Genomic DNA, 12,688 nt, shown 5'->3' with positions numbered 1-12,688 from the left:
TGGATGCTACTGTTTTACTGAGGTGTAAACAGTACTGGCTGCTATGGAAAAAGTTACATAAACATTCATGTACCTTGTGATGATTGTTTTGTCTACAACTTCACTCTTTGCAGACCTCAAGACTATTGAAATGAGGGGAAGGGATCTGCATTCCCAAAAGAATGTCAAGTGGGCATGGAGGCTCATGCCTATAATCTTTGTACTTTGGGTGGCTAAAGCAGAAGGATCCCTGGAGGCCAGGAGTTTCAGACCAGTATAGGCAACAAAATGAGTCCCTGTGTCTACAAAAAATAAAATAATTAACCAGGCATGGTGGTGTGTGCCTGTAGTCCTAGCTACTTGGGAGGCTGAGATGGGAGGATCACTTGCGCCCTGGATGTTGAAGCTGCAGTGCGCTGTGATCACTGCCACCACACTCCAGCCTGGGCAACAGAGCAAAAACCTGTCTCTAAAAAAACAGTATCTTTGTGCTATGCAAATCCTAATTTGAAGAATTCGTCATTAAATTCTCTCCAAACATTCTTCTAGTGAGCAATTCAGTTTTTATTTGATTCAGGATTAGGCTTGGATAGTAGTTAACTAAATTGGATTTAGTTTTGTGAACTAAAGAGTTTTTCTTTTTTTAGATACAGGCAGTCTTTGCACAGTTCCGATATGCATAAATATCAGTTACCACAGTTAAATAAAACCAGTCCAACAATGTGGTTGATAATTCCATTACCACAGTACTGAGAAAACTTGCATAAATTTTGCTGCTAGCTCTTTAGTCCACAAATCATTGTGCCCCCCCGCCCCCCAAAAAAGATGTGCATCATGATCAGTCGCCAGTTACATTACTTTGCTTTCAAAGTTTGTTGGTGATTTGTTACTGATCATCTGTTCAGTTCATGCACAGATAGCAAAGCACAAAGTGCATAGTACTGTTGCCTCCTTGACCCCAGAGATTGAACTTGTGACCATTTACTAAAATGGATAGTCAAAAGAGGTAATTGGTCAACAAAGGACAGAGCAGCAAAGAAAAGTGATAATGCTGGAAGTGAAATTGGATGCGATTAGATTTCAAAGTGGTGACAGCAAAGCAAAGATAGGTTGAGACCCAGACCTGCATGAAGCTGTAATACAAGCCTATTGAAAAAGTCTGATAGGCCGGGCGCGGTGGCTCACGCCTGTAATCCCAGCACTTTGGGAGGCCGAGAGGGGCGGATCACGAGGTCAGATCGAGACCATCCTGGCTAACACGGTGAAACCCCGTCTCTACTAAAAATACAAAAAATTAGCCGGGCGCGGTGGCAGGCGCCTGTAGTCCCAGATACTCGGGAGGCTGAGGCAGGAGAATGGCGTGAACCCGGGAGGCGGAGCTTGCAGTGAGCTGAGGTCGCGCCACTGCAGCCTGGGCGACAGAGCGAGACTCCGTCTCAAAAAAAAAGTCTGATAAATGTAAAAAGGTAAAGTTGCTTCAACGTCTTTCAGTTTTAATTGCACTAGGAACAGAAAGCTGCCTGCTGTTGAAATGGAGCATTTACTTGTTTGGATTGAAGACTAATCAAAAACAAATCCCAGTTTGACTAGCTTTCAGGCCAAAGTGATAACCTTAGTTCCTGCGTTGAAAGAAAATGGTAATTAGAAGACTGAAAGAGAATGTATTACTACCAGTAAAAGCTGGGTTCATTATTTCAGAGGTTGGCGTGAATTGATGTTAAGCTATCTTATGAAGCTGCAAGCTTCAGATGTCATGTTACAGAAGATGCAGCTGACTGTGGGAATGTTAACACTGCTGCTGTTCAAGAGGCAGGATCCTTCTGCTTTAGCTACCCAAAGTGCAAGAGTTGGCTTTGAATGCTAGATGTAATGAGAAAAGAACTTGTCTAGAAGTTAGGAGATCTCGGTTGAATCCAATTTCTGGTAATTTAGCAAGTGATTTTCCTTTGGCTTTACCTTGCTGTAAAATAATTCCTCCCTAAACTAAAAGTACACCTAGGCAACGCATCTAATTAGATTTGAGGTTGTGGAGAAACTAATAACGTAACAGTGGCGGAAGGTGAGTGCTACCGGGTCTCAATACCATGGGATAGTAACAAGTACGAAACGGTACTAATTGGAATTAGTAATAACACCCCATCTATGCCTCTTTGTCCACAATAGCCTTTGGGAATGCCCAGATTGTTTCGTTTTGTATAAGTTCTCAAAACGCCAGAATGTGGAATCAAGTGGGTAATTTTAAGAACTCAGTCACAAATTACAATAAAGCCTTTGCAGCCCGATTTTCCACGTGTTTTGCCGCGGGCAGTGTCGCCAGGGGCTGCCGACGCCTCACAGACTAGTGGTACGTGGCGTTCCTGCGGGCCACGGCGGTTATTCGGCCAGACGGAGACACCCTCTGCACTAGTCCTTTACCCACTAGTCCTGGCTACTGCATCCACATTCTGCCCGCCGCCCCTCAGAAAAGGGCTTCTACACTCGCGGGGGCGCGATGACCGCAGAGCACCACCAACCCGCGGAGCCGTACCCTGCCGCCCAGGCTACCGCCGGTCCCGGAAGTGCCGTGACGGGCCGTGCGTCGGGGTGGGCGGGGAAAGATGTCGCTCCCGGAAGTGTTGGGCGGCAGGGCGTGGCTGCGGCTGCGGCTGCCACGTTGGAACGGAACGTGGAGGTGGCCCTGGCCCGGGAGGAGGGGCGGCGGCGAATGCTGGGAGAGTCCGACGAGCGCTGCACTAACGCAGGATCCGGCTGCCGAAGGTCCTCGCCAGGTGCGTCCGCCCGTTGCTTTTTGTTCTCTTCGCCAGTCCTTAAGCTTTGAGGTAGAGCCCAGGCCAAAACTGGGACTCCAGCCTGGGTCTCCGCTGCCCCGCGCCGGCCTGAGGCCCGGTCTCTGGTGACGGCGCGCCCCTAGTCTTGGTTTCGGGCCCGGCGGAACAACGCCTGGCATCTGGACTCCAGTGATCGTGCCCGTCCGCATCCGCCGACGTCTCCACTGCTGAGCAAAAGCCACCCGAGGCTGGCGACAGTGTCTTGCCGGGGAGTCGTAGCCGGGCTGGTAACTGGAGTTTGAGATTAGGAGACTTTCAGACCCTTGTGCACAAAGAGGTGCGGTCCCCGAGGGTGAGGAAAGGAAAAAAATCTCAGGATTACTTTGTTTGACTTTAGTTTGGTTAGAATTTTTTTGTTTGTACTTGAACTGTTGCCAGATTTAAAGGTTCATAAATTTGAACTGACGTCTACTGTCATTTAACTAGGATTATTTTAAGGACGGTGGTAGCCAGGCGCAGCCTGTACTTTGAGGGCAGTCTCATTAAGTGTTATATGTTTTTGCTAATAAGTTGTTAAATTACGGGGCTGTTGTAAATAAACCAAAATATTGCCTGGACTTGTGGGCATTATAAATTTTTTCTTGCGCTTAAGGAATTAATTTTACGTAGGGCTATTTGACGTTGCAGTGGTTTGATAGTCTGTGACAAATCCTTTCTCCTAACTTATTTTTTCTAACTATAGAAAACTGAAATTTGGTTGTCTTTGTGGGCAGTTATAACTGTATTTAATCGATAAGGGTGTGTTTTTGTTACAGCGTCCTGCGTTTTCTGTACGTCGGTTTATTCAAGAGTTGGCAAAAGCTTACTCTTCCTTTTTTTTTTTTTTTTTTTTTTGAGACGGAGTCTCGCTCTATCACCAAGGCTGGAGTGCAGTGGCGCGATCTCAGCTTACTGCAACCTCCGTCTCCCGGGTTCAAGTGATTCTCCTGCCTCAGCCTCCAGAGTAGCTGGGATTAAGGCGCCCGCCACCACGCCTGTCTAATTTTTGTATTTTTAGTAGAGACGGGGTTTCACCCTGTTGGTCAGGCTGGTCTCGCTCTCCTGACCTCAAGTAATCCGCGCGAGTTGGCCTCCCAAAGTACTGGGGTTACAGGCATAAGCCACCACGCCCAGCCTACTCTCCTTTTTTAGTGGTTCTTCTGTGCTCCTTGTTTCTCACTATCCCTTAATTACAGCTCAGGGAGAGGTTTGTATACTCTAAGAACTTTTGGATAACTCGTAGTGTTTTTGTAGTTTTGTAGTGATTCTATCTTAAATACGTCCGCGGTTATATGTGAAATTTGAAATTTGAGGTGGATTTAGAATAATATTTCTTAATTTTATATAAGCAAATTCTTTATTGAAACTAATAACATGGGAATAGAAATAAATTTGTAAACTGTGAAGAGCAATGATTCAAAATTTTGGGGGGATTTCACTGTCTTACGGAAATCTAATGAAAGCATTGGAAGAATGCACATAAACACACATGTAGGATTTTCTTTTTTTTTTCTTTTACTTTTTTTTTTTTTTGAGACAGGGTCCCTCTTTGTTGCCCAGATTGGAGTGCAGTGGTGCAGTCCTAGCTCACTATAACCTTGAACTCTTGGGCTCAAGAGATCCTCCCGCCTCAGCCTCAGAAGTAGCTAGGAATATGCACGTGGCGCACGCCCAACTAATCTTATTTTTTATAGAGATGGGGGTCTCACTACGTTCCGCGGGCTGGACTCAAGCTCCTGCTTTCAAGTGACATGTAGGATTTTCTATATACATAATATTATGAAGTTTACAAGTTAAAAACTCCTGTTAAGGGATATTACTAGATTGATTTACATTGATTACATTGTTTTTAGAAATGTCATTAGGTTAATTTCAGCTCAAAAATTTTATTATACTGAAGATTAGTATGACACCAATTAGTTCAGTAACCAGTGCACAGTTACTTTCTCCTTTGATTTGGTTTGGGTTGAGTGAAATGAACCTAGAACATTGAAAATACTAAATAAATCCTCTAAACAATTGTTTCTATCCATATTGAGATATTTTGCCCGCAGAAAATGGATTTTAGCTGAAAGCAATGCCAACTAGGGATTGTATACCTGGTTTGGGAATCCAAGTTCCAATTCTGTTACCTCTTTAACTTTTTACTTGCTTTCTGAGGTATGGGTCAGCTCTGTATATAGCATTGTAAGGTTGGTATTTTTCAAAGAATAGTTAGTGCTGGTGGGTTTTAGTATTGCTTCATAAAATTTACGTTTTGAAAATGAGCAGAAAGAAAAAGTTTCCACCTAATTGAATGCAATTATTGAGAGAAAGTTGCATAAAAAATAAAGAATTATAGTCTGGAATATAAATTTTCCTCAAGAATTTTTTTTTTTTTTTTTTCTGAGACGGTCTCGCTCTGTCACTCAGGCTGGAGTACATTGGCGCGATCTCGGCTCACTGCAAGCTCCGCCTCCTGGGCTCAAGCGATTCTCCTCCCTCAGTCTCCCTAGTAGCGGGGACTATTGGCTCGCCCCATCACGCCCAGCTAATTTTTGTATTTTTAGTAGAGACAGGGTTTCACCATGTTGGCCAGGATGATCTGGATCTCTTGACCTCGTGATCCGCCCGCCTCGGCCTTCCAAAGTGCTGGGATTACAGGTGTGAGCCACTGCGCCTGGCCATATATATATATATATATATATATATATATATACATACACACACACACACACACACATACACATATATACACACATATATACACGTATACACGTATATACACGTATATACACGTATATATACACGTATATACACGTATATACGTGTATATATACACGTATATACGTATATACGTGTATATATACACGTATATACACATATATATATATATATTTTTTTTTTTTGAGATGGAGTCTCGCTCTGTCTCCCAGGCTTACTGCAACCTCTGCCTCCCGGGTTCAAGCGATTCTTCTGCCTCAGCCTCCTGAGTAGCTGGGATTACAGGTACGCACCACCACGCCCGGCTAATTTTTGTATTTTTTAGTAGAGACGGGGTTTCGCCATGTTGGCCAGGCTGGTCCCGAACTTCCGGCCTCAAGGATCTGCCCACCTCCACCTCCCAAAGTGCTGGGATTACAGGCGTGAGCCACTGCGCCCAGCCAATAGATTTTTTTTTTTTTTTTGAGACGGAATCTTGCTCTGTCACCCAGGCTGGAGTGCAGTGGCACGATCTCAGCTCACTGCAAGCTCCGCCTCCCGGGTTCACGCCATTCTCCTGCCTCAGCCTCCCAAGTAGCTGGGACTACAGGCGCCCGCCACTGCGCCCAGCTAATTTTTTGCATTTTTAGTGGAGACGGGGTTTCACTGTGGTCTCGATCTCCTGACCTCGTGATCCGCCCGTCTCGGCCTCCCAAAGTGCTGGGATTACAGGCGTGAGCCACCGCGCCCGGCCTAATAGATGTATTTTTGAAGGTTTATGGTGGTAGACGTTTTAAGTAGTGATGTTTGTAATAACTGTCATTTATGAGCATTGTTTATATATGCCAGGCACTGTTCTAACCACTCTGAGTAATACCACTTATTTCTCACAACAACCCTGTAGTATAGATACTGTTCTCCTTATTTTAATGAGCGAGGAGCCAGGACATACATGGATAAAGCGACATGATTAAAGTTAGAGGTGGACATGGTGAAGCTGGAATTTAAACTGAGGGTGTCTGCCCTAGACCCCATGCTCTTACTTGCTGTGCTATAGATACTGTCTTGGAGATGGCGTATATGAACAAGCCTACACAATTTTCTTTTAGTGTGTGTGTGTGTGTGTGTGTGTGTGTGTGACGGGAGTTTCCCTCTTGTCGCCCGGGCTGGAGTGCAGTGGTGCCATCTCGGGGCACTGCAACCTCCACCTCCCGGGTTCAAGGAGTTCTCCTGCCTCAGCCTCCAGAGTAGCTGGGATTACAGGCGCCGGCCACCACACCTGGCTAATTTTTTGTATTTTTAGTAGAGACGGGGTTTTGCCATGTTGAGCAGGCTGGTCTCGAACCCCTGACCTCAGGTGATCCTCCCGCCTCGGCCTTCCAAAGTGCTTGGGATTACAGGTGTGAGCCACCGCCCTCAGCCTTCTTTTTATATTTTCATAGTGATTATGTTCTGTGTAAAATAGTATTGAGTGAAACAAGTATTCATAGTATGAATTCTAATCACGTTTAATATTGAAAAAACATTGCACACGGCTTTTAAAGCAAGTCTTGCTTGGGAAGTATGTATGGTTTAATCTAAAGCTTTTTCCTATTTTTGGGCGCGGTGGCTCATGCCTGTAATCCTAGCACTTTGGGAGGCTAAGGCAGGATAATTGCTTGAGGCCAGGAGTTCAAGACCAACCTGGCCAACGTAGTGAGAACCTGTCTCTATTAAAAAAAAAAAAAAAAAAAATTAAAATACATTTTTAAAAGAACCTTTTTGGGCCGGGCGCGGTGGCTCACGCCTGTAATCCCAGCAATTTGGGAGGCCGAGGCAGGCAGATCACGAGGTCATGAGATCGAGACCATCCTAGCTAACACAGTGAAATCCCGTCTCTACTAAAAATACAAAAAATTAGCCAGGCATGGTGGCAGGCGCCTGTAGTCCCAGCTACTTGGGAGGCTGAGGCAGGAGAATGGCGTGAACCCGGGTGGTGGAGCTTGCAGTGAGCCAAGATCGCACCACTGCACTCCAGCCTGGGCGACAGAGCAAGACTCCGTCTCAAAAAAAAAAAAAAAAAAAAAAAACCTTTTCGGCCGGGCGCAGTGGCTTACGCCTATAATCCCAGCATTTTGGGAGGCCGACATGGGCATATCACGAGGTCAGGAGTTCAAGACCAGCCTGACCAACATGGTGAAACTCTGTCTCTACTAAAAAACACATAAATTAGCCTGGCGTGGTGGCGTGTACCTGTAATCCCAGCTACTCAAAAGGCTGAGGCAGGAGAATCACTTAAACCCGGGAGGCAGAGGTTGCAGTGAGCCGAGATCACGACATTGCACTCCAGCTTTGGTGACAGAGCAAGACTCCATCTCAAAAAAAAAAAAAAAAACTTATATTTTTAAGAAAATCATTTACAACTGAATGATTATTTCTAAGAGAAGGAAATACACATATCCAGATGAAACTATATGGCATTTTTAGTAATTGTGAGAATGATTGCAGTAATTAGATTGATTATGGTTTTTTTTTTTTTTTTTTTTTGAGACGGAGTCTGGCTCTGTCGCCCAAGTTGGAGTGCAGTGGCGCAATCTCGGCTCGCTGCAAGCTCTGCCTCCCGGGTTCACGCCATTCTCCTGCCTCAGCCTCTCCGAGTAGCTGGGACTACAGGCGCCCGCCACCACGCCCGGCTAATTTTTTTTTGTATTTTTAGTAGAGACGGGGTTTCACCGTGGTCTCGATCTCCTGACCTCGTGATCCGCCCTCCTCGGCTTCCCAAAGTGCTGGGATTACAAGCGTGAGCCACCGCGCCCGGCCGGTACTCTTATTTAATTAGATTCAGAGCATATAATATAGTTCTAGGCCATTATTGTAGTATAGTGATTTTTTTTTTTAAACAGATGGTATTGAAGCCTTATATTCAGTACAGGTTAATAAGCAGAACTGCTTCTAGTGGAATATTGAATACTAAGGCTAAGAAATAAACTTTAGTAAATGCTTTGAATTCACATTTAGCCATTTTATGTTCTTATAAATGTGTCTTTTTCTTTTTCAATCAATGTTACACATTAACCAAGCATTAATGAATTAGGTAGTCCTAGTAATTTCGCTCTTGGAAATACTATAATTGTATTCCATTTTTTTGTATAATATAGCTATTTTGATTTCACTTTTAGAAATTATTCTGAAGGCATCTTATAACCTTTTCCCCCTTAACAATACTTCCTCCTTTTTTAAAAAGTAAATGATTCTTTAAAGAGTTAAGAATTTAAAAGTAAATGTTTTATCTGAAACTGGTCATTCTAGCTCATTCGTCTACTTGTTTTCCCCTAAATATAAACATTTAAAATAAATCAAAACTTTCCGTATATTTCTTTCTGTGCCAAGCAATTTTGAATCTAAAAAGGGGTAAAGGTTTTGAAAAAAGACATTGTCTAGTTGGTGAGATAAGATAGCACATAAGGCAAATGGTTAAAAAAGGTAATTGGAAAATATGTAAACAATATGTGCTAGCAGAATATTACAAAATGTTTATTAAAATATAATGACATGTTATTATAAAATGCTTAAATCATAGTACTGACAAATGCAAACTTGTGGGGGAGTATTTAGATCAATGTGGATTGAATCATCAGGGCAGTTTTCATGGAGGAGCTGGAACTTGAATTTATTATTAAAGATTAGGTGAGACAGTTGGCAAAGAGGAAGAAGAGGAAATTCATATAAGAAAATAAATGCCTTCTTTATATCTTAGAAAGTTGGACTTTTTCCCCCAAATAACCCTGAAGTTTTCTTGTTTAATCTCATGATAGTGGTAATCTTTAAAAATAGCAAACCTATCAAAAGCACTAACCCATGTGCTAAGCACTTTGTTTGGCTCCCTATTATAAAACGTATGATCTCATTGGAACCTCACAACATCCCATAAGTTTGTCACTCTTTTCCCTATTTTACGAATGTAGAAATTGGGGCCCAGGGAGGTTAAATATTGTGTCCAAAGTATCATAGCTAATAAGTAACAGAGCCAGTAGTCAAATTGAGGATTAACTCCAGAGACCATGCTTTTAACCATGTAATACATCCTGCCTCCTAATTTCACTTTGCCCTAACCTAACACAATTTCTAAAATGCATTTCTTCAGTTTCATCATGCATGCTGGTTGCTTTGTTATTGTTTCTTCTAAATGTTAATATTTCCTCTATGATATCAAAATTGAATACCTGAACTTGTTGGAAGTAAAAAGGACTTGGACTCTGGAGCTAAACTTGTGAGTTCCGATCTTGGCTCTGCCCCTTGCCCCCTTGGTAGCATGTACAGATTGTCTTTCTGTGTCTTAATTTTTTCCTCTATAAAATCTTCAAATATGAACAATTTGCAGATACAAGACTCGAAGCGTATGTTTAAGGCAATCTTAAGGAAAATGTTAGAGGATAAACTCTGGAGCTGAGTAAGGAAACTGGCAAAAGTACTCTTGGAGAGTATTGAGTATGCATTTTAACTGCAGGACTGAGACTGGAACAAAAGTGAGAATGAGGAAGAAAGAATAAAATGTAAATGTTAAATGTCCAATAATGTAGGGATTGGTTATACAACTAATAAAAAGAGAAGAGGAAAGAAATTGGAGGTAGAATAAGTTTGTGAATTGCCACATCTGTAATGGCTATGAGTCAAAGGACATCATTTAAAGCTGACAAATCAGTTAGTAGAAGTATAAGCAGTTCAAAGGTAAACACTGAGAAAGATAATACTATTGGCTATAACCATGTTGTGTGGAGGGACAGTAAGATTATACAAGCTAATTTCATAAGTGCTCATAGTAAGGAGTTAATAGTTTGTGTGTAAAGAAATACAGGATTAATGGTATTAAGTAAGATATTTAAAATTACAGTTAAAAAGATAGAATCAGAAACATATTATAATGAAAATATACATCATCCTAATTATCAGAAAAATGATAATTGCACAAAAAAGAAAACAGACAAAGACTTTTTAAAAATTATTACTCAAAGATATTAAACCAAAGTAAAATATGGTAAAACTAAGACCAACCATGTCTGTCATGTCAATACATTTTAAATGTCCTTAGCTAACCTACTGAAAAGATTTTCAAATTGGATCACCAATAAAATCTGTTGGTTTTTTGTTTGTTTGTAATTATGACAAAGTAGTTCTGAAGGGCAAAAGTATACATGTAAAGGCAAACAAAAGGTTGAATTCAGACCAAAAGTCATTATTTGAGACAAAGAAGGATATTCATAAAGCTAAAGTGTATATTTGACAGTGAATTTGAACATTATGGATATGTACCAAATAACTGTATTAAATAACAAACTAATTTTCATAAAGCAAAAGTTTCAGGAGATACCATGAGAAATTGACATAAATATATATTAGCAGTAAGAGACTTAATTCACTGTTTCGGTCCAAGGCAGATCAGGTGGACAAAAAAGTAAGGATATAGGAGATCTAAACAAATCAATAAAGAGGACTTAATTAATATATATTGAGCTCTAGGCCCTGAAAACAAAGAGCACCCCTTCTTTCTAGGTCCCAAGAACAATTCACAAAATTTCACTATATAGGCTCTATTGATAGGAAAGGAGGAATTATAGGCATATGGGATTTTAGGATAAGGGAACTACTCTGTGTGATACTATAATGACGGATACATGTTGTTATACGTTTGTCAAAACCCATAGAATGTACAGCACCTAGAGTGAGCCCTCATATAAATTGTGGAGTTTCAGTGATAATGATGTGTTCATGTTAGTTTATGGATTGAAACAAATAGACCTTTATGATGTGCGACGTTGGTGGTGAGAAAGGTTATGTGGTTGGGAAATGTGTAGCAATTTTTTGTACTTTGTGGCTCAGCTTTTCTAGGAATGTAAAACTCTAAAAGATAAAGCATATAGTTGTTTTTTTTTTAATCAAAATCCTATGAAAGGTGAAAAGAAATTTTTTTTTAAAAAAAAAAGCAAAGTCAAAAGATAGTCTATCAGCTTCATAGAAAAATTGTCGAATGATGGCCGGGTGCAGTAGCTCACCCCTGTAATCCCAGCACTTTGGGAGGCTGAGGAAGGTGGATCACCTCAGGTCAGGAGTTCAAGACCAGCCTGGCCAACATGGTGAAACCCCATCTCTACTAAAAATACAAAAAAATTAGCCTAATGTGGTAGTGTGTGCCTGTAATCCCAGCTACTTGGGAGGCTGAGACACCAGAATCGCTTGAACCCGGGAGGCAGAGGTTGCAGTGAGCCAAGATCGCGCCACTGTGCTCCAGCCTAGGTGACAGAACGAAACTCCATCTCCAAAAAAAAAGAAAAGAAAAGAAAAGGAAAGAAAAATGGTCAAATGATACATGACTAGACAGAAGAGATGACAGAAAAGGAAATATGTTTACCCATAGTCATACAAAAAAAGATGTTATATATCATTTATAGTATTACTATACAGAGCTAACATTTTTCTTTTTCTTTTTTTTTTTTTTTTTTTCTGAGTCATGGTCTCACTCTGTCACCCAGGCTGGATTGCAGTAGCGCAGTCACGGCTCACTGCAGCCTCAACTTCCCGGGCTCAAACAATCTTTCCTCCTCAACCTCCCGAGTAGCTGGGACTATGGGCGTGCACCACCATGCCCAGCTAATTTTTGTATTTTTTGTAGAGATGGGATTTCACCATGTTGTCCAAGCGGGTCTTGAACTCCTGGGCTCAAGCAATCCGCCTACTTCGGCCTCCTAAAGTGCTGGGATTACAGGCCTGAGCCACTGCACCTGGCCTTTTGTTTTTTAATGTTGGTATAATCTAAAAGTGTGACAGTATGCTCTGGTAAGGCTGTAGGGCAACAAGTAATTGTATATTACTGTTGGTGGTATGAAAAGGCACAATTGCCATAGAGGACAACTTGGTAATGTTCATCAAAATTAAAATTGCATTAACCTTTTAACTTAGCAATTTTACTTCTGGAAATTTATAGCTGTCCCTTTTTAATGAAATAACGTGCAGATGACCATTTATTTCAGCATTTTTTGTAAAAATAGCTAAAAACAGCTTAGGTGTTTGTTGGTATTAGACTAGGTAATTATGGTACATCTTACAGTGGACTACTATGCCATTTCACTATATTTAGGTAAAAATAACAAAGATCTTTAAAAAGTACATAATACTATACCGTTCTAATTTTTCCATCAAAGTAACTTTTTTTTGAGACTGAGTCTTGCTCTGTCACCCAGGCTGGA

The 12,688-nt window shown here is 41.5% G+C and overlaps 1 protein-coding gene across 11 annotated transcripts in view; it reads left to right on the top strand.

Annotated features, from left to right (window-relative positions):
* Window positions 1–2,552: 2,552 nt before the first annotated feature.
* The window catches only part of SEC31A (SEC31 homolog A, COPII coat complex component), a 76,113-nt gene continuing 65,977 nt past the window's right edge, over window positions 2,553–12,688 (top strand). For 7 of the 11 annotated variants that reach the window (XM_012499450.1, XM_030819072.1, XM_012499451.1 and 4 more), the window contains exon 1: window positions 2,553–2,747. Coding sequence is in view for 1 of the 11 variants with exons in the window: in XM_003265823.4 (XP_003265871.1) it covers window positions 2,684–2,747 (64 nt within the window). In the remaining 10 variants the exon portion in view is untranslated. The remainder of the gene's footprint in view (window positions 2,748–12,688) is intronic. The other 4 variants (XM_030819073.1, XM_012499449.2, XM_030819071.1 and 1 more) reach the window with 2 other exon arrangements.

Source organism: Nomascus leucogenys, chromosome 9 (genome assembly GCF_006542625.1).
Source record: "Nomascus leucogenys isolate Asia chromosome 9, Asia_NLE_v1, whole genome shotgun sequence".
Classification (NCBI taxonomy): domain Eukaryota; kingdom Metazoa; phylum Chordata; class Mammalia; order Primates; family Hylobatidae; genus Nomascus; species Nomascus leucogenys.
This window is presented reverse-complemented; position numbering and strand designations above follow the sequence as displayed.